General features: G+C 43.5%; 1 protein-coding gene across 1 annotated transcript in view; it reads left to right on the forward strand.

Annotated features, from left to right (window-relative positions):
- Positions 1-22,999, forward strand: part of LOC141121631 (uncharacterized) — a 220,833-nt gene that overhangs the window by 9,344 nt on the left and 188,490 nt on the right. The window contains 2 exon segments of the mRNA XM_073611280.1: positions 17,346-17,552; positions 17,678-17,819. Coding sequence (XP_073467381.1) covers positions 17,346-17,552; positions 17,678-17,819 — 349 coding nt within the window.

The following is a 22,999-nucleotide window of genomic DNA, read 5'->3' on the forward strand; positions in this document are numbered from 1 at the left end:
GTTGTGTTGCAACAGCGAATAAATATTCGCTGTTGCAACACTGATCCACCTCTTGGCCAATCAAGAAGGGGTCTGATACTTGTCCCCCAATTGGCTGAAAGGACAGGCGATCCTATTGGACGCCTAGGAGGAGGGGAGGAGACGCACAGCGTAAGCCGTCGTGATCTCAGAAGAGAAGAGGACACTGCCAGATCACCGCCGCTGTGTGCCTGTCGATCCCTGATTTACCCGCCGATCCTCGCCGCCGATGTACAACACGTACGACGGGACTAGAAAACGGAAGTTCAATAGCCAGTAGCCAATAGCTTCCGTCTCGTACTTGCTTCAGAGCATGCATCGTTTTGGGTACGTCAGAACAGCATACAGATGAGCGGTTTTTCCGATTTTAATTTGTTCCGTCGGAAAAATATAGAACATGTTCTCTATCTAAGTCCGTCTGAATTTTTGACAGAAAAAATCCGATGGGGCCTACACACGGTCGGAATATACGATGAAAAGCTCCCATCAGACTCTTTCTGTCGGAAATTCCGCTCGTGTGTACGCGGCATAGCAGGTTTTCTTATAAGATTGCCCTGTATTTGGTTCCATTTGTCTTCCCACAAACTCTGACCAGCTTCCCTGTCCCTGCTGAAGAAAAGCATCCCCACAACATGATGCTGCCACCACCATGTTTCACAGTGGGGATTGTGTGTTCAGGGTGATGTGCAGTGTTAGTTTTCCGCCACACATAGCGTTTTGCTTTTAGGCCAAAAAGTTACATTTTGGTTTCATCTGACCAGAGCACCTTCTTCCACATGTTTGCTGTGTCCCCCACATGGCTTCTCACAAACTGCAAATGGGACTTCTTATGACTTTCTTTCAATATTGGCTTTCTTCTTGCCACTCTTCCATAAGGCCAGATTTGTGGAGTGAGTGACTAAAAGTTGTCCTGTGTACAGATTCTCCCACCTGAGCTGTGGATCTCTGTAGCTCCTCCAGAGTTACCATGGACCTCTTGGCTGCTTCTCTGATGAATGCTCTCCTTGCCCAGCCTGTCAGTTTAGGTGGACGGTCATGTCTTGGTAGGTTTGCAGTTGTGCCATACTCTTTCCATTTTCGGATGATGGATTGAACAGTGCTCCATGAGATGTTCAAAGCTTGGGATATTTTTTTTATAACCTACCCCTGCTTTAAACTTCTCCACAACTTTATCCCTGACCTGTGTGGAGTGTTCCTTGGCCTTCATGATGCTGTTTGTCCACTAACGTTCTCTAACACCCCTCTGAGGGCTTCACAGATCAGCTATATTTATACTGAGATTGAATCACACACAGGTGGACTATTTATTACTAATTAGGTGACTTCTGAAGGCAATTGGTTCCACTAGATTTTAGTTAGGGGTATCAGAGTAAAGGGGGATGAATACAAATGCACGCCACACTTTTCACATATTTATTTGTAAAAAATTTGGAAAACCATTTATCATTTTCCTTTCATTTCACAATTTCATATTTTACTATAAAAAAGTAAGACTAGGTGATTCTATCTAAAATATATAGAATGCCAAGGTGAGTCTGGTGATTTCTAATGTATGATCATGACTATTTTAGTGTAGCAGTATTCAAATGTAAACTTCTAACTACAGAGATGGCATGATTTCATAATCAAATGTTAATGATATACATAAAATTCCCACATTATAAACTATTATTTGAATATGGCTACATTATAAAGCACGCATTTCTACAATAATGAATACAAATAAACAATGATAACCATAATAAGCTTAACAAATCATTTTAAGCTAATATGCTATTTCACCCTGATTTATATACCCATCTGAATGGACAAACATCTGAATACTTCATTCTCTTTTAGCCTTTTCCTGAAATGTTCCAGAAGTATCAAGTTTTATTTTTTTACAATTCTGAAAAATAACATTCCTTTTTTTTTACTTTGGTTTCAAGCCCGTATAAAAAAGTTTCTCGCAAGCTGACTTAATGGTTAACAGTTTCTCACCTAATGTCCTTCATTTCAATGAACAATGGAGGAGCTATCCTTGACAGGGAAACCAAATTGTTTGTTCTCCTCCACCTGGAAAAACATACTATGTGTCTTAACAGTATCACGTTTGTGAGTTCTGAAGTTCTCGTACTGTAAACATAGAGGGGAAGTTCTATTTAATTTCTGGTCCTGTCTATGGGAAAAGAAAACTTTGTGTAATTTGATTGAAACTCTTTCAGCTAACTTGTGGTTTCCCTACTTCATCAGAACTATTTATTATGCCGCGTACACACGGTCGGACTTTACGGCAGACTTTGCCCTGCGGACTTTTCAACGTACTTTACGACGGACTTTCCGAATGAACATACTTGCCTACACACAATCCACCAAAGTCTGTCGAATTTGTACGTGATGACGTACGACCGGACTAAAATAAGGAAGTTCATAGCCAGTAGCCAATAGCTGCCCTAGCGTGGCTTTTTGTCCGTCGAACTAACATACAGACGAGCGGACTTTTCGACCGGACTCGAGTTCGACGGATAGATTTAAAACATGTTTCAAATCTAAGTCCGTCCAACTTTTGAGAAAACAAAGTCCGCTGGAGCCCACACACGATCGAATTGTCCGACGAAATCCAGTCCGCCGGGCAAAGTCAGCCGTAAAGTCCGCTCCTGTGTACGCGGCATTAGACATTAATCTCAATTGTTCTGGGAAACTGGAAGTCAACAGTGTCTCCTTACCTTGACAAACAGTCCTTCTAATGCCGCGTACACACGAGCGGACTTTACGGCAGACTTTGCCTGGCGGACGGGATTTTGTTGGACAATTCGATCGTGTGTGGGCTCCAGCGGACTTTGTTTGCTCAAAAGTTGGACGGACTTAGATTTGAAACATGTTTTAAATCTATCCGTCGAACTCGAGTCCGGTTGAAAAGTTTGCTCGTCTGTATGCTAGTTCGACGGACAAAAAGCTACGCTAGGGCAGCTATTGGCTACTGGCTATGAACTTCCTTATCTTTGTCCGGTCGTACGTCATCACGTACGAATTTGACAGACTTTGGTGGATTGTGTGTAGGCAAGTCCGTTCATTCAGAAAGTACGTCGAAAAGTCTGCCGGGCAAAGTCTGCCGTAAAGTCCGACCGTGTGTACGCGGCATAAGGCATTGTATCATTAACTAGAAGAGGTTTTCACGTGAACCTAGTCTTTCAATTTTCCATAGTGTAAAATGGGAGAAATGTGATAAAATATAATTTTTCTTCTATAAGAGTTATGACTGGTAGGAGATTCAGAGGACCAATTTACAAGTTACCTTGAGGGTGGAATTTTAAGATCCTCAGAGACAAAGCTGTGTGATGTGGGCGGAGTCCTGGATTAGGGGAACCAATCTGCTCTTGTCTAGTAATAATCTTTTTATTTCTATTTTAGTAGATGGATGGGAGATGAGGAAAACCTCAGAGGATTGTCTCACTTTGTCTCCAGACTGTAAAGTAGAAGATGAGGACATCACACAGTATAGTCCAGGAGAAAACCCGACTACCTCAAATGTCCATCCGGCACCACACAGTGTAGATGGACCATCGTATTCCTCTTATCCTGAGGAACCTCAGACTGTGAGGGACGGTGCCGTCCTTCCAACAGATAAGAGGTTTTCCTGTACTGAGTGCGGGAAGTGTTTCCATTCTAAATCCAGTCTTAATGTTCATAAAAGATCTCACACAGGTGAGAAGCCATTTACCTGTCCTGAGTGCTGGAAATGTTTTTCAAGGAAGTCCCATCTTTACAGACATCAGAGATTGCACATGGAGGAGAAGCCGTATTCATGTTCTGAGTGCAGCAAATGTTTTGTACAAAAATCAGAACTTGTCGCACATCAATGGTTTCACACAAGTGAAAAGCCATATTCCTGTCCTGAGTGCGGGAAATGTTTTTCAAAGAAGTACAATCTCGCCATACATCAGAGATCTCACACAGGTGAGAAGCCATATTCCTGTACTGAGTGTGTGAAATTTTTTTCACAGAAGACCAGTCTTATCATACATCAGAGATCTCACACAGGTGAGAAGCCTTATTCCTGTTCTGAGTGTGGGAAATGTTTTGCAAAAGCTTCAAGTCTTGTCACACATAAGAGATCTCACACGGGGGAAAGGCCATATTCCTGTCTTGAGTGTGGAAAATGTTTTTTAGTTAAATCACATCTTTACAGACATCAGAGATCTCACACAGGGGAAAAGCAGTATTCCTGTCCTGAGTGTGGGAAATGTTTTTCAGTGAAGTCAAATCTGTACACTCATCAGAGACTGCACACAGGTGAGAAGCCATATTCCTGTCTTGAGTGTGGGAAAGGTTTTTCTTTGAAGTGCAATCTTTACAGACATCAGAGATCTCACATGGGGGAGAAGCCGTATTCCTGTCCTGAGTGCGGGAAATGTTTTACACAGAAGTCCTCCCTTTACACACATGAGAGATCGCACATGGGGGAGAAACCACTTTCCTGTTCTGAGTGAGGGAATTGTTATTCATTAAAGTCCTGTCTTCATGAACATCAGGGATCCCACACACCCTGGGTTAGGACATTTCTGAATAGCAATGCGATAACACAGACACGAGATTATGACACAGTAATCAAGTAAATCTTTTACTTTAATAGTATCCCAGTCTTAGTCCGTTGGGTTCAACATTGAGTTGGCCCACCCTTTGCAGCTATAACAGCTTCAACTCTTCTGGGAAGGCCGTCCACAAAGTTAAGGAGTGTGTCTATGGGAATGTTTGACCATTCTTCCAGAGGTGCATTTGTGAGGTCAGGCACTGATGTTGGAAGAGAAGGCCTGGCTTTCAGTCTGGCCCTAATTCATCCCAAAGGTGTTCTATCAGGTTGAGGTCAGGACTCTGTGCAGGCCAGTTAGGCTCCACCACCCCAAACTCGCTCAACCACACTATATGGGAAATAAAATTTGACCACCCCTCCAAATCATTTGGTGGAGGGAGGATTATAGTGTGGGGTTGTTTTTCCGGAGTTGGGCTTGGCCCCTTAGTTCCAACGATGGAAAATCTTATGGTGTCAACATACCAAGACATTTTGGACAATTTCATGCTCCCAACTTTGTGAGAACAGTTTTGGGATGGCCCCTTCCTGGTCCAACATGACTGCGTACCAGTGCACAAAGCAAGGTCCATAAAGACATGGATGAGCGAGTTTGGGTGTGTAAGGAGGGTGGGCTTCTGCTGGCTCATCAATCCAGACGATACCAGACTCAAAAGAATGGCGGGAAGGTCCTGAAGCAGGCTCCTGAGGATGCTGTGATCAGGGAAAAGGTACTCAATAACACACCCTACAGTGACGTGATTTAGCCAGATCTGTGATGAATAGAAGGTAAGTGCTACAAAAAATGTACAGCAATATAGAGAACCTCTGTCCTATAAATTCAGATAAAGCATAGCAAATTGAGTTGAGGCAATGAGCACTTTCATGGTACGGTACGGTGAACTCACAATGCAATGGTTTTTAAAAGAAATATACAAATTAATTATGTCAATATTAAAAATGCACCCACAAAGGGAGAGAAGAGGGAGGGTAATAGTACAAAAGTCAGATAAAGGACAACCAAACAATTCTAATAGGACATTGATTCCTCTGATAGAGATTGGACATTTATATGGATATCATTCCAGTCAAAAGTGACCTCCAGTTCAATTCCATTCTCACACTCTACATGGTTCGTGGCAAACCTGCTTCTTCAGGAGTTTGATCCAAGAGAAGTATATTATCGGAGAAACCACATCGATAACCCCGGGCACCGTGACACTAAAATTGGCAATTTTGTGGAGTTGGGGAATCAAGTGGAGGTGTAAAGGGTAGATACTACTAGTTTTTCTAGTACGGTATATTGAACTGGACAGTGGTACAGGCAGTGAAATAAACTTAAAAAGGCCCTTAGACACTGGTTCGTTCAGATAGACCTAACAATGACTGTATAAATTCACAGACAGATGCACCTGGGATTGGCCGGAGCCTGTGAACCCAGGAATAACTCCAGGAGACATGTCGCTGGTCACAGCAGTGTGTGGGGATCGCTGCAACAGCTTCGATCTAAGGTGAGTATTTCATAATGAGCTAGTATGCCATGCATACTAGCTCATGTTGCCTTTGTCTTATAGGGTTTTTTTTTGTTTTGTTTTTTTCAGGTTTACAACCACTTTAAGGAAAAACAGGTGCTTGGCTAGAGACAGAAAGCGATTTAGGACACTGCTGCAGCGCTCTCTGGGCTCCCAATAGACTTCACCTCAATGAGTTATAGTGATATAAATCCTGTATAATAATAATAGTATTAAAGCTTCCATTTTTTTTTTAATTAAAACAACAAACACTTCATACTTACCTGCTCTGTGTGTGCCCCGTTCCTCCTCTTCTGGAGTCCCCTGCTGGCGCTCTTGGGTCCTTCAGTTTTTTTTTGTGCCGCTTCCTAGGGTGGCACACATGCAGGCTAGCTCCCGTGCCCCGCTGTTTTTGTCTATTGACACAGACAGCAGGGCTCGGCCCTGCCCCTTACTCCCTTCTCATAGGATTTGATTGACAGGAGCAGAAGCCAATGGTTCCCACAGCTACCAATCTTTCCAGTAAGGAGGGACAGTTCCAGGAGAGGCGCTGCTCTCATGCACATCACTGGATCAAGATCAGGCACAGGTAACTATAAGAGGAGCTTGTAGGGGGATCCTCTGCAACAGAGGGTTTTATACCTTAATACGTAGTATGAACTGAGTTAAAAAAAACCTCAAGGCTTTAGAACCACTTTGCCACTGGGGGAGCCTACAAGCAGAAGGAGTTCAAAAGACTTTATGGTTGGAAGCACTGAATCATGGGAGAGGAAGTTCAGTTGCCATGTGTAAATAGATACCCAAAATTTCCAGTCTTAAAATTGTGTGTGTCGGTGCGCTAATGACAAACTTTGTTACCCAAATATTGCCCAATGGTAATGCTTTAAAAGTCTTTATAGGTCATCAGTTTAGAGTTGACCGTGGCCTAGAATTGTTGCTCTCACTCCATTGTTCATGGCACTGTGTAACATGTAGTGCAATTAATATATATGTATGTAAGAGGCCATGACATGTTTATTTTTTTTATGTACATGGGGGCTCAAAAATTTTGGGGGAGGGAGTAGAATTGTTTGTGTGTAACTTTTTTTTCACAAAATTTTATCGCTATCACATAAGGGACCAATAGCCCCCCCCCCCCCCCCCCATGTGACAGCATTTTGTTGTGACAGGTTATCTTCATTGAGACATTAAGGTTCCATTAGACCCCTCATACATGGTGAGTGTTGGGTATTTGGGGGAGAGTGGGGGCGGGCTCAGGTTCTGGGGGGGGGGGGGGCGAGGAGAGGGAGGAAGGTGACCTATGGGTTTTGGCAATATTATCACCAGCATGTTTTATTTATATGTATACATCTCATTTTCAATAAAAGGCATGCAGTAGCCTTGGTAGATGTTTTATCCTTTGTGGTGTTTTTTTGTTATACAGGATGCATCTCCCCATATTTAGGGTTTGGGCAATGTAACCTACCTGCACTCCTAAGATCTTATTTCTTGTGTGTTTTGGTACATGGTGAGTACTCCCCTGTGAGCCTACAGCACTCTTCCCTTGGTAGTCCCTCATCCATTATGTTCAGATGTGGAAACAATGTGAAAAATATGTCAGTAAAATTAAGGTATTTTGGGACTTTATGCATGAAATGCTTTACTTGTTCTTTCATAAACTACTTCTCTAGGTTGGGTAGTTTATATGATCATGTGCCCCTGCCAAAAGATACATATGTTGGCAAAAACCAAAAGGGAGCTTGGAAAGCGAATTGGAGAATATGATTCTAGTATTGTGACTGAAGGTGATGAGACCCTTTTGCTGAACATTTCAAAAGATACCATAGATCCTCAGCGAGGGAGCTAGAGTTCCGTGGCATCTACCAACTTAAAATTTCCAATAGTCGAAGTGATGCAGTTTTTTATCTGTAATGGGATTTTGAAGGCAACCAATACAAAAATATATATTTTATCTAAAAGATACACTTTATTACATATATTCTTTTTCACAAAGAAACAAAATGGATATATCAGCTCAATTTGCTTCCCCCATTGGGACTCAATAGTGAATTACAGTTGCAACCATTTCTGTAACTTTGGATCTCTTGTTCCCCACGCTCAGGTCTTAATAATCAGACAACTGTTGAATAGGGATGAGCTCTATGTTCGAGTTGAACGTAAGTTCGACTTGAACATCGGGTGTTCGCTGAACAGCTAACATTATGCAGTGTTCGCGGCAAATTTGAAAGCCGTGGAACACTGTTAAAATCTATGGGACATTAACATGAAAAACCAAAAGTTTCATTTTAGAGGCTTATATGCAATTTATTGCCATAAAAAGTGTTTGGGGACCCGGGTCCTGCCCCAGGGGACATGTATCAATGCAAAAAAAAAGTTATAAAAACTGTTTTTTTCAGGAGCAGTGGTTTTAAATAATGCTTAAAGTGAAACAAAAAAATTAAATATTCATTTAAATATCATGCCTGGGGGGTGTCTATATTATGCCTGCAAAGTGGTGCAGTTTTCCCGTGTTTAGAACAATACCACAGCAAAATGACATTCCTAAAGCAAAAAAGTAATTTAAAACTGATCGCGGCTGTAATGAATTGTCGGGTCCCGGCAATATAAATAAAACTCATTGAAAAAAAGGGCATGGGTTCCCCCCCAATCCATTACCAGGCCCTTTGGTTCTGTTATGAGTATTAAGAGGAACCCCAAACCAAAATTTTAAAAATTGCGCGGGGGTCCCCCCAAAATCCATACCAGGCCCTTCAGGTCTGGTATGGATATTAAGGGGAACCCTGTGCCAAATTTTTTTTAAATGGCATAGGGGTCCCCCTAAAATCCTTACCAGATCCTTCAGGTCTGGTATGGATTTTAAGGGGAACCATGCACCAAAATGAAAAAAAATGGCGTAGGAGCCCCCCAAAATCCATACCAGACCAGTGCACGCAGCCTGGCAGGCAGCAGGAAAAGAGGGAGGATGAGAGAGCGCCCCCCCTCTTGAACCGTACCAGGCTGCATGCCCTCCACATGGGGGGATGCTTTGGAGTCACTCAGGACACTTGTCCCAAAGTGTCTCCTGTCTTTTTTTACTATTTTTGACACTTTTATTGTGAATAGGTAGGTGTACAATGTACCCGTTACCAATTCAGATAGGGAGGGCCGGGATCTGGGGGTCCCCTTGTTAAAGGGGGCTTCCAGATTCCGATAAGCCCCCCACCCACAGACCCCCACAACCACCGGAAAGGGGGGGTCTAGGGGGACCCCTATACCTTTTTGTTTTTAAATTTGGCCTGGTATGTATTTTGGGGGACCCCCACACAATTTTTTTTTTTTTTTAATTTAAATTTTGGTTCGGGGGAGAGAAGACGGAGAAAGGGGTCGGCTTGAGTAAGCACATTGCTGGATCCTGGGAGAGGTGAGTGTGTGTTTATTAAAAGTCAGCAGCTACACTTTTTTGTAGCTGCTGACTGTTAATAAACACAAAATAACTGGATAAACAGAAAAAAAGAGGGGAGAAAAGTGTAGCATTTATTAAAACATATTGGTAAAATGAAAAAAACAATAAATATGCACTCATGTTTAAAAGACATTAAAAAGCTTATCAATAGGTCTTCAGCAGGTGGCAACCTTCCAGGTGGTCAATAGTGAGCAAACCCCTCTGACCATAGATAAGAATCACTGTCAACAGCAAGGAAGTGTGGCAGGCTCACAAAATGGCCGTAATAATGTAATGTGTGATAATAATGGGCGTGGTCATGCATTTCGGAGTATGGCCCCCTTTACCAAACCTCCTTTTTTGCGCCTGGGTATGTTTAGGATGTTAATGCCCTTTACAAATCTTTTTCTAGTTACAAAATAACTGGAGCTCCTCTTTAAGCTACGTTCTACGTCATGACTCCATGTCCTCTCACATTCTGGCTCTGCAATCTTCTCCTCATTGGGGCCCTTACTGGTTTCCTGGCTTCAATGTGTAGTATTTGGTGCTGCCTGGCTTTGCATCACATCCTTATGTTTATCAGCTGCTGGCCTAACCATTTTTTCCTACAAAGGGACATTTTTATAATCATTTTGATTGTTGCACTATATCGTGTTTTCATTTATTTCACTATATCATCATATTGCTTATAAGTCTCCTGGTCTGGTACCAGCTTGGAAGGATCAGTTTTGTGGCGGGGGTATGTGTTAAACAACGTTGCTCTTTTTTTAGGGTTGTGGGGTTATAGATGTAGGCGGATTGCATATATTGCTTTGGTGTTTTTCCAACATCTCTCAGTTGTGTATTATGTATGTTTAATAAAATTACCTTTTATTTAGGTTGCCCAGTAGCTTCAAAGTGGTGTCTTCGTTCTCTAAATTTAGTAGGTAACACCTATCTCCAGCACTGGTCTCAGATGGCCAACTTTTGTTAGTTCCCTTATATTGGTGACCAATGGGAGAAGGACTCCCTTATAGCATTGGTCAGTGTAGTGGTCCCTTACATTGGTGGCCAATGGGAAAAGGACTCCCTTATAGCATTGGTCAGTGTAGTGGTCCCTTACATTGGTGGCCAATGGGAGAAAGACCCCCTTATAGCAGTGGTCAGTGTAGTTTTTCCTTACATTAGTGACCAATGGGAGAAGGGTCCCCTGATATCACTGGTCCATGTAGTGGTCCCTTACATTGGTGGCCAATGAGAGAAGAACTCCCTTATATCAATGATCGGTGTATTGGTCCCTTAAATTGGTGACCATGGATAGGGAGAAAAGAAGGTGGGGGGGACAGTAAAGGGGGGGTGAGGAGGGGGCAGTGCAGTAAAATAGGGGAAGATGGGGGTGGAAAAGTGAAGATGGGAAATGGGGGTGAAGAGGGGTTGGGGGAGGAATAGGGGGAAGGGGAGATGAAGAGGGGGACAGGGGGTGAAGAGAGGGAAGGGGATGAAGAGGGAAACAGTGCAGTGAAGAGGGGCAGTGAGGTGAAGAGTAAGATGGAGAAGTAAAGAGGGGCAAAGGGCAGGGAAGATGGGGAAGGATGGTAGAGGGGGGCAGAAAGGGGAAGTTGTGGTTGAGGAAGAGAGAGACATGGCAATGAAGGGGGGGTGAAGAAGGTCAGAAGAGGGATAAAGAGTAGGGTGAGGAGGAGGACATGGGGCATGATGGGGGGTAGGTTAAGTAGGGTACATGGGGGTATTTGCTCCTAGACATGGACACCTGGCAGTGATGTCACATGCTCAGTGCAGAAAGGAAGGTCAGAGCTGTTCCCCAGCAAGGTGGTGGGACATAGACAAGGCCACCCCTTCCTCTTTCACCAGGACACCACATAGCACCCTCAGAGTCCCCCTCTTTCACCACACAGGGCCCCTGATGACTCTCATACAACCCCCACCCCCACCCCCCACCCACAGTGCCCTCCACTCCCCTCCTCCGGGTACTACCACCTCTCAGAGGACTGGGATATGGACACACTGCAGGGGAGCATCCAAAGCACAGCCCATTCCACACACTGCACAGCATCCTGAAGATTCCGGAGAGCAGGATAACCTCTGCCTGACCATTCTCTGATACCCGCTCACCGCTGATCTTAAAAAATGCTTAATTGTCTGCTTATAGTCCCACTCTAGATGCTTATTGGTCTCCTATTGCCTGACCCCAACCACATTTTACACTTTATGGTGTGCTTGTCAGGACACAGCCCATGCAGGAAGCAAACATCAAAGGAGAAATAGCTAAATAGTGTGACCGACCTGGCAAATCCGAAACAGCTAGCAACTATAAATCTACATATACAGTACATACACACCCAGCACACTATAAGATGTTTCTCTGGGCTGCAGTTCCTTTGAACTCCACAAGATGGTGATCTCACTTCTATCCAGACAGGACCTCTCTATGGAATACAGACAGGAAGTCATGTCAGGTACAGACAGGAAGTTCCAGGTGAGAGGTAAGTCGGGAGGAAGTAGAGAGGAAACATCGCTGGAAGTGGCAGCAGAGGAGGTAATAAGATCTTATTTACTATTTATTTATTTTATTTATTTCAGGTACTCATATAGCGCCGTCAATTTACGCATCGCTTTACATATACATTGTACATTCACATCAGTCCCTACCCTCAAGGAGCTTACAACCTAAGGTCCCCAACTTACATTCATACATACTAGGGACAATTTAGACAGGATCCAATTGACCTACAAGCATGTCTTTGGAGTTATTTACACCCAGTAACCCCCCGTCATGTCCGCCCTCTTCCTCCATAGTCACTGTGATGTCTTTTATCTCCAGCAGATGATGATACACACATATATAGTGTGGAAACCTAGATTAACCCCTTCAGGGGCAGAACATTTCCCCAGTCATGTGGACGGAACCTTCTCTTCATTTTGGAGATGTGTCACCTTCTCCACCAATCACCTTCTCATTATTCTGTGTGTACAGAAACCTCACAGAGCGCCCCCCACAGCTCCTCCTCCCAATGTCCCTCCAATCAGAGTCAGAGAATGTTATGACATCACACTGACCTCCAGCCGGCTTTTTTTCTGATGCTCTTAGGATGTGGCCAGACCCTTGGAATCCTCGCATGCAAAACAGGACTGTTGGACCCGTGTTGTATGTAATGATGTCAGAATGCCGGTGACAGGCTTTAAAACTAAGGATGAGCTCCGGCGTGTTCGCACACTCCACGTGCAGAGCCCACCAGGAAGTCGGCACGGCGCTAATCACAGACAGTGAGACATTGTCCCGATCTCTTCAGCCGCGTATCGGGACAATGTCTCACTGCCTGTGATTAGCGCAGCGCCGTGCCGACTTCCTGGTGGGCTGTGCATGTGGGCTGTGCGAACACGCCGGAGCTCATCCTTACTTTTAACCTACAGAGCTAGGGGCCCTGTGTGAGTAAATTAAACCTCAGCCTGAAGTGAAACTTTAATAAAATGGAGACCCGAATAGTGAAGTGAGGAGGATTCTGGGGTTGCCATTTGATTTTACTATTTGTGTTCAAATTTAGAGTTTTCCTCTTGTGAAGTCTGGTGATCATATCACCATCACATTGCCTCCACCCCTCTCCATGATGAAATAGAGAAATAAAAAGAAGATTCTAGAAGTCACCAGAGAGATCATGGAGGAGAGGTGAGCGGTGCTGGGAATTCTGGGACATTATCCAGTAACAGACAAGGGATGTGTCTGGATGGTGACTGTATCATTGTGTGTGTCAGGTTCCTATAAGGTGTCAGGATGTCACTGTCTATTTCTCCATGGAGGAGTGGGAGTATTTAGAAGGACACAAGGATCTCTACAAGGACGTCATGATGGACAATCAGCCGCCCCTCACATCACCGGGTAAGAGGAGACTTTATTGTAAAGGAGAGAGCAGTACGGAGGGTCCACCTAGATCCCCCATCATCTGATAAACACATAGAAACAATGTATTCACTGCACTCATCACTTCCTGCTAATTATAATCCCACATGCTAAAAAAAAACAAGATGCTGAGGCATGTCTCCTCATAAAAATCTCACTCTTATATTACCTTCCCTCTCCCTCCTGCTTCTCCTAACCACTGATGATATATTCCCAAACCTCCATCATTATCTGTACCCATTGCACCAATCACCTTGCAACTTCTGGCAGCAGCTGCAATCCACATAATTTTAGTCTCCATTCCTCTTCTTCCCAAAACCAGCCTCCCCTTCTCCTGCGCCCTTTGGAACGCCCGCTCTGCCTGCAACAAACTCACCTCTGTCCAAGACCTCTTTATCAGTATGTCCATTAATCTACTTGCTGTTACCAAAACCTGGCTTCATGAATCTGACTCTGCTTCTCCTGTTTCCCTTTCCCATGGTGGCCTTCTCTCGACTCACGACAGACCCAGTGGACAGAAGGGAGGTGGATTGGGAATCCTCCTATCCCCACAGAGCACCTTCTCTTTCCCTCATTGTTTAAAGCTTACTGAATATGTCTATTTTCTCCAATTTCTTTAAGAATTGCTGTGATCTACCACCCCCCCCAAGACCAGTATCGACTTTCTCTGATGTCTTCTCTTCTTAGCTACCCTGCTTTCTCCCTTCTGAAATTACCACAGTCATTCTACAATAGATCCCTGTCCTCCACCCTGGATGACACCAGAAGTCTCAAAAAACATAGTTGTACTCTTAAGCGTCTGTGAGACTAAGTCTCATAAAGACTTCAACCAATATAAATCTGCCCTCCAAAAATACAATTCCTGCCTCCTCACCGCCAAGCAGTCCTATTTTATCACTTTCGTTAACAACTTCTCATACAATCCCCATCAACTCTACTCTCTACTTTGTGCTCCACTGTCGCCACCCACTAAATCACTCACTGCCCAAGAGATCGCCAATCACTTCAAAAATAAGATTGATACAATTCATGATGAGATCTCCACTGTACGGATGGTACAGATACCTCCCTCACTTAACGCTTCCCACATTCAACCCGGCTACTATAACGAGGTTGCTAAACTTTTTTCTAAGCTCACCCAACCACCTACCCTCTGGACCCTGTTCCCTCGCAAATACTGCGCTCACCCTCTGACTCTATTCTACATTCACTAACTAACATCTTCAATCTCTCCCTCTCTTCTGGCATCTTCTCCAACTCTCTTAAACATGCATTTGTCACCCCCATACTTAAAAAGCCTTCCCTGGACTCCTCCAATCTTAACAACCTACTCCCCCTTTCCTTGCTCCCCTTTTCCTCCAAAATCCTTGAACATCTGGTCTACAACTAACTGAGGGACCACCTCACTGAGAATAACCCTCTTGATCCCCTTCAATACGGATTTTGCCCTCAACACTCCACAGAAACCGCTGTTGTAAAACTCACAATTTACTAACGGCCAAAACCAATGGACACTATTCTGTACTCCTGGACCTCTGCTGCCTTTGGCATGGTGGATCACCCCTTCCTCCTCAAAAAACATTACTGCTTTGGTCTCCGTGTACTCTTCACTAGTTCTCATCCTATCTATCCCACAGCACCTTCAGTATCATTTACAATTCTACTTCCTCCTCTCCTCTTCCTTTCTCCATCGGGGTCCCCCAAGGTTCTTTTCTTTGACCTCTCCTATTCTCGATCTACACCACCTCCCTGGGTCAGTTGATTGCCTTCCATGGCTTTTAATATAATTTTTATGCTGATGACACCCAAATCTATCTGTCTACTCCTCAGCTCACTCCTTCAGTCTCCTCACGCATCACTAATTTACTAACCGACATATCAGCCTGGATGTCACACCACTTCCTCAAACTTAACCTATCCAAAACCGAGCTCATGATATTTCCTCCCCCCATGTGCCTCGTCCCCTGATCTCTCTGTCAAGATTAACCGCTTGCTGACCAGCCGCTGCGGGAATCGCCGTAGGTGTACATTGGGCTCGTACATGACGTTTTGTGCGTGCACACCGATTGGCCAGCGGGGGGAGCCAATCAGCGGGTCCGGCGCACTTTATGCCCCCCGGTCGCCTGCAATCATTCCCCACAGAGACAGAACGTAGATTACGTAGATCTCTGTTCTGTCAGGGATGACACACAGATCCTGTCTTTCTGCTATGCAGGAAGACGGATCTGTGTGTTGTCCTTGGCAGCCCATCCCCCCCCATACAGTTGGTAAACACACTGAGGGAACACCGTGAACCCTTTTGATCGCCCCTGATGTTAACCCCTTCCCTGCCAGTGCCATAAGTACAATGTCAGTGCATATTTTTTAGCACTGATCACTGTAATAATGCCACTGGTTCCCAAAAAAGTGTCAGAAATATCAGTTAGGTGTCCGATCTGTCCGCCACAATGTCGCAGTCCCGCTAAAAATCGCAGATCACCGCTATTACTAGTAAAATAATAAAAATGCCATAAATCTATCCCCTATTTTGTAGACGCTATAACTTTTGCGCAAACCAGTCAAAATATGCTTATTGGGTTTTTTTTACCAAAAATATGTAGCAGAATACAAAGTGGCCTAAATTGATGAAGAAATTCGATTTTTTTAAAAAAAACTTGGGGTGTGTTTTATAGCAGAGAGTAAAAAATATATGGTTTTTTTTTTTTTCTTTCAAAATTGTCGTTCTTTTTTTTGTTTATAGCGCAAAAAATAAAAACCGCAGAGGTGATCAAATACCACCAAAAGAAAGCTCTATTTGTGGAAATAAAGGACATCAATTTTGTTTGGGTACAACGCCGCAAGAGCGTGTAATTGTCAGCTAAAATAACGCAAAAAATGGCTCGGTCATTAAGGGGGTAAATCCTTCCAGGGCTGAAGTGGTTAATGGCTTAACTATCAACCTGTCCCTGCACACCAAGGTTCTAGGTGTTATCTTGGACTCTGAACTATCCTATCGGCCCCACATCCAATTACTGTCCAAATCTTGCCGCCTCAACCTCCACAACATCTCCAAACAATGCCCCTTCCTAACCAATGACACCACAAAGCTTCTAATCCACTCTCTGGTGATCTCTCACCTCGACTGGCTTGCCTTTACATAGGCTAACCCCCCTTCAGTCCATCATCTATGTTGCTGCCAGATTTATCCATTTTACCAACCATTTAGTGTCTGCTACCCCTCTCTGCCAATCTATCCATTGGCTTCCACTCATCCAACGAATTCAATTGAAAATACTAACAATAACTTGCAAAGCCATCCATAACTCTGCCCCCAGCTACATCACTAACCTAGTCTCAAAATACCAACCTAATCGTTCTCTTCGAACCTCCCAAGACATCCTGCTCTCCAGCTCCCTCATCACATTTTCCCATGTTCACCTCCAGGACTTCTCCTGAGCCTCTCCCATCCTCTGGAACTCGCTACCCCAATCTAACCCACGGTCTCCTACTCTGTCCACTTTTAGGCGATCCATTAGAACCCTTCTCTTTAGAGAAGCCTATCCTGCCTCCACCTTGCAAATTTACTCTCCATCAGCTCATCCCCCACAGTTATTACCTTTTGACCCTCTCTCTTAGACTGTAATCTCTAATGAGCAGGGCCTTCTGACTCCTCCTGTATTAAACAAGTTTTGTAACTGTACTCTCTGCCCTCATGCTGTAAAGCGCTATGTGCAAACTGTTGGCATTATATAAATCCTGTATAATAATATTCAGTCAGTGTGTGTGTTTCATACAGATGGATCCAGTAATGGGAACCCACCAGAGAGATGTCCCCGTCCTCTGTATTCTTGGGATTACACACAGGAAGGTCACACCATCCCTCAACATGATCAGGTAGATGATTGACAATCACTGGTAGCTATGATTTATACACAAGTATGTTTGTTACAATTGATTTTCTTTTTATAATTTTAGAGTATAAACCTCGGGGATTATAATATTGTTGTTAAAGAAGAGTATAAAGAGGAGGATGAGGAGTATGGAGTGATGGAGGAGTTTGCAGAAGGTCACAAGAATATGATGGAGCCACCTAATACCAGGAACCCTCCAGAGAGATGTCCTCATCCTCTGTATTCCCAGGATTCCACACAGGAAGATCACACCATCCCTCACCATTACAAGGTTGGTGGGACGAAGCATCTAGAACATGGGACTTGTGAAGATGGCATGAATTTTCTTTAATGTGATGTCACAATTTTAAAGCTTATATTTTACAGATATTATTTTTGATCCTCCTCTTGATTTAGAGTGAAGATCTGATAGATATAAAAGTTGAGGTTAAAGCAGAAGAAGAAGAGAGGTATGTGAGGGATGATCAGCAGTCTATGGAGGAGGATGGAATAACGGGGACATTTATAGAGGAGGACACTCCTACAGAGATCAGCACAGGTGGGTCATTAACACTAAATACATTCCTCAATCCATACTGCTCACTGATTGGTCCAGAGTAGGGTGGGGACTGGGTGATATCAGCCTGTAATCCCCTGGTCACTTTCCTGAGCTGTGTTCCCCGTCCTGTATTCCTTTATTTCTCTTGGATAATCTTCCTTCTTTGTATTGCAGACACAATTTATGTATCTAGACTGGATTTCTGGAGATTCTTGGGTTCAGCTGGCAGCAAAATGTTGATTTTCACCATAGACGTTGCTCCACCTAGGCAGTTGGGGCATGTGCCTTGGGTGTTCTGCCCCATGTCTGGGTCTAGCAAGATCTCTGACAGAACAGTTCTCCCAGGGTTACTTGTTCTGTTTGCTGGCTGTGCCCGGTGGAGGGATATGTCTGTATAATCTCCGACCCAAGTCTCTGAGTGCAGTCTCAGGAGATGGAAGGCAGTGGTGTGGGACCTCTACAACTTGTCTCATGTAAACATTTGAGCTTCCGCTGACTGCAGAATACCAATATTATGAGTCCTGATTTATATTGTATATTACATACTCCTGACCCCTGCACTATATACATACATTGTTATACATCACATAATTCTGATAGTTTACGGTCCTATTTGTTGACTCTGATACAATATGTAGTATGTTTCATACACCTGACTTCTGCACTCCACCATCTCCCCACTGCTGTATATAAACATAATATGTATTCTCTTTTGTTACACCCATTTCCTACCAGCTGGAAATTGTATATCTGATTGGAGCACAGACTTTTACATGTTGATAATAATGTGATAACATTCTCAAAATTTGGAACCTTAAACAGAAAGTGATAATGAGGGAGGAGTCAATAACCCAATGATGGTGGTCTTCAGGATCAGTCCAGTCTTCATCTTGGTTGTTCTCCCCCCATCCTCACTCTCTGACCTCTGGTGGGGCTCAGCCCCGATGTTATTCATGACTAAATCATGGACTAAGTAAGGAAGTGCAGGACTTCTTGTGTTGGGAAGATGGCAATGAGTGATAGAGGGGGTGGGGACATTCGTCCTATAATCCCCTCATCACTGTCACTCCTATAAAAGACAGTTCTCGTTGTTTCCTCACTCTCTGACTAAGGTCCATGAATAAAGACATGAACTGGTAGGAGATCAGAGGACCCATTTACTAGTTACCTTGAGGGTGGAATTGTAAGATCCTCAGAGACAAAGCTGCCTGATGTGGGTGGAGTCCTTGTTTAGGGGAACCAATCTGCTCATGTCTAGTAATAATCTTTTTATTTCTGTTTTAGTACATGGACGGGAGATGAGGAAAACCTCAGAGGATTGTCTCACTTTGTCTCCAGACTGTAAAGTAGAAGATGAGGACATCACACAGTATAGTCCAGGAGAAAACCCGACTACCTCAAATGTCCATCCGGCACCACACAGTGTAGATGGACCATCGTATTCCTCTTATCCTGAGGAACCTCAGACTGTGAGGGACGGTGCCGTCCTTCCAACAGAGAAGAGGTTTTCCTGTACCGAGTGCGGGAAGTGTTTCTTTTTTAAACACCGTCTTTATGTGCATAAAAGATCTCACACAGGTGAGAAGCCACATTCCTGTCCTGAGTGCGGGAAATGTTTTTCACAGACATCCAATCTCTACAGACATCAGAGATCTCACAGAGGGGAGAAGCCGTATTCCTGTCCTGAGTGCGGAAAATCTTTTGCAAGCAACTCACATCTGATCTCCCACCAAAGATCTCACACAGGGGAGAAGCCATTTTCCTGTCCTGAGTGCGGGAAATGTTTTACAGAGAGGGCACATCTTTATGATCATCAGAAAGGGCACACGGGTGAGAAGCCACATTCCTGTCCTGAGTGCGGGAAAGGTTTTTCAAGGAAATCCACTCTTAACGTACATTTGAGATCTCACACAGGGGAAAAGCCGTATTCCTGTACAGAGTGCGGGAAATGTTTTGTAAGTAAATCACATCTTGTCAGACATCAAAGGTCTCACACAGGGGAGAATCCGTTTTCCTGTCCTTAGTGTGGGAAATGTTTTTCAGACAAGCCCTCTCTTTACAGACATCAGATATTGCACACAGATGAAAAGCCATATTCCTGTTCTGAGTGCTGGAAATTTTTTCAAATAAATCACATCTTGTTTCACACAGGGGACAAGTAGTATTCTTGTCCTGGGTGTGGGACATGTTTTACATTGACATCTGAACTTCACACATGTGGGAGAGGCTGTATTCATGTTCTGAGTGTGGGAAATGCTTTTCATTGAAGTCTAATCTTTACAGACACCTGAGATCTCACATGGGGGAGAAGCCGTATTCCTGTCCTGAGTGAGGGAATTGTTCCTCACTGAAGTCCTGTCTTCCTGTACATCATGGATCCCACACAACCCTCAAGGTGTATTAGTGCCTTGAGTGCGGGAAATGTCTTCTCTATGAATGTTGCTGGACATCACAGCTCTCATGTGGGGAAGAAGCACACCCTGATATACACCTCAGATATACTTCATGGCTGATCTTCATCATGTAAGAAACAGTTCATAAGGAGATCAGAGATCACCAAAGACATGGATGAAGTGTTGTACCGTGTTGGCCATTGATAGCAGTAGAAAAATAAAAATGGAGTCATTACCTTTCCTTGGCTGAGTACATTTTGTGGTGTAAGATTTCACAAACACTTAGAGATCTATTTTTTTTAGAAATTTGTTAAAGGAATGTGACCATGACCAACATTTGGCCCAGCCGTGACAAAAATTGTCCGTATTTTGTTTCATTCACTGATTTCCTATGGTCATTGGCTCCATCTAGTGGCCATAATGCCGTATTTCTTTTTGTATGGAGGTATTTCAGGAAAAATACCGCATTGTTGCTGATAGATGGAGCTCATGATCCCAGAAAATCAATGTGTTATTTAATTTGCGGACAGAATTTGTAATGGCTGGGCAAGTGCTTGTCACATTCGTCCAACTAATTTTGTAATGAATAGATCCCTTATTTTAATTTGTTAGGCACAGGCTCATATAAAGTAAAAAAAATGGAATTTAACGTGTGTATCCTCGCAGGGTGGCACTGTGGATGCACTAATAGAAATATGCCAAACGTCCCGATATGGAATGGAAAAGACTTGAAAGTGCAAAAATGGACTTTGTAGGCACACACATTATGTGTGTGCCTACAAAGTCCATTTTTGCAATCTCTAGTCTTTTCCATGGGCTCATATAAATTACTGAGATCATACTCAATCACTTATGAATAAAGCAGACATTGAAGAACATAAGCTAAATAAACCAATAGTATTAAAGAGACCATCATTGTTTTAAAATGGAAAATATCGCGTTTGGCCATTAGATGGCACTAAGTATTTTACAAATTAGCACCATCTAGTGGATACATGTGGTACTTTACATGTCAAATGAATGGAAAACATCCAACCAGCACAGCAAAATATCCTAATAACATTTGTTTTTTACTCCACATTCACATATAAGGAATGTACACGCACGTTCACCAAGTGAATTGCTGTGTACATTTTTGTAAATAATGAAGATATTTGCCAGCACACCATGGAACGACATAGATAGCGTCCAAACGTGTCATTTATTGCATGATCACAACACAAGGAGAGTGCAACGTTTCGGAGTCAAGCAGGACCCCTTCGTCAGGCATGTGATACATTTTTGTAAATAGACTCTATATCTCTGGAGATGTTTATAAAGAAGCAGGTAAATAAATAGCCCTGCTAGTATTGTTATTACCAGGCTGCAGCTAGGGGGAGCTCTACTGTTTAGCGTGTGACCACAGCATAGTGATTCCACCTAGCTCTCTTCCATCTGTTAAAAATGCACATTTTAGTCTTGAAGATTAGTTCAAACCCCCCAAACATATATTTTCTGAAAGCGGAGGCCCTGGAGAATAAAATGGTGGTAGTTCCATTTTTCTTTATATCAGATGATGTTAGCCCAATGGTTTATCAAGGGTAAATATTAGTAAAAAAATTCACCAAATATATTTTAAGTGCAGAAAAATGCAATACATCACTCTTTTTTGAGGAAGTAAACAGAGACCCAGTATGTCAAGCATTAAAATTATATGTGTCAGTGCAAAGACCAAAAACTTTGGTACCCAAAAATTGATCATAGGTGACGCGTCAGAAGCCCTACAGGTCATCCATTTAAAGTTAACTGTAAGTAACTGGTTTAGAATTATTGATCTCACACCAGTGTGTATATTTTCGTATACAGTTGAACCTTGGTTAATGAGTAACGTGGTTAACAAGCGTTTTGAAAGACGAGCAAATATTTTTAAATTCTGACTCGGTTTGCGAGTGTTGTCTCGCTAGGACAATAGTCAAAAAGAAAACAGTTGGTACCACACTACGCCGTGAAGAACTGAAATCCTGCAGCCCCCCTGCTCAAGAAAGCACATGTACAGACCCGTCTGAGGTTTTCTAATGAACACCTGAATGATTCAGAGGAGAACTGGGTGAAGGTGTTGTGGTCAGATGAGACCCAAATTGAGCTCTTTGGCATCAGCTTAACTCGCCATGTTTGGAGGAGAAGGAATGCTGCCCCCAAGAACACCATCCCCACCATCAAACATGGAGGTGGAAACATTATGCTTTGGGGGTGTTTTTCTGCTAAGGGTACAGGACAACTTCACCGCATCAAAGGGACAATGGACGGGGCCACATACCATCAAATCTTGGGTGAGAACCTCCTTCTCTCAGGTAGGGCATTGAAAATGGGTCGTGGATGGGTATTCCAGCATGACAATGACCCAAAACACGTGGCCAAGGCAGCAAAGGAGTGGCTCAAGAAGAAGCACATTAAGGTCCTGGAGTGGCCTAGCCAGCCTCCAGAACCTAATCCCATAGAAAATATGTGGAGGGAGCCTCAAAACCTTAATGACTTGGAGTCAGAAACCATGAAATCAGACCGAGACACAAGTACAGTTAAATCACACTTGTTTAATAATAAAAGTAAAAAGAACAAACGTAGTCAAAAGTTCAGTAACCGGAATGGATAGTCAGCCAAGCCAGAAGTCAGGGATCAATGTAGTGTTACAGCAAGTAGGATCTGGAGCCAGAAGGCATGTCAGCAAAGCAAGTCTTTAAACAGGAATGCAGGAGATAGGCTCTGTGATGTTGACCAAGGAGAAGGCAGAGATCCTTTGGGCTGGACGGC

The sequence above is a fragment of the Aquarana catesbeiana genome, unplaced genomic scaffold, assembly GCF_042186555.1.
Source record: "Aquarana catesbeiana isolate 2022-GZ unplaced genomic scaffold, ASM4218655v1 unanchor226, whole genome shotgun sequence".
Classification (NCBI taxonomy): domain Eukaryota; kingdom Metazoa; phylum Chordata; class Amphibia; order Anura; family Ranidae; genus Aquarana; species Aquarana catesbeiana.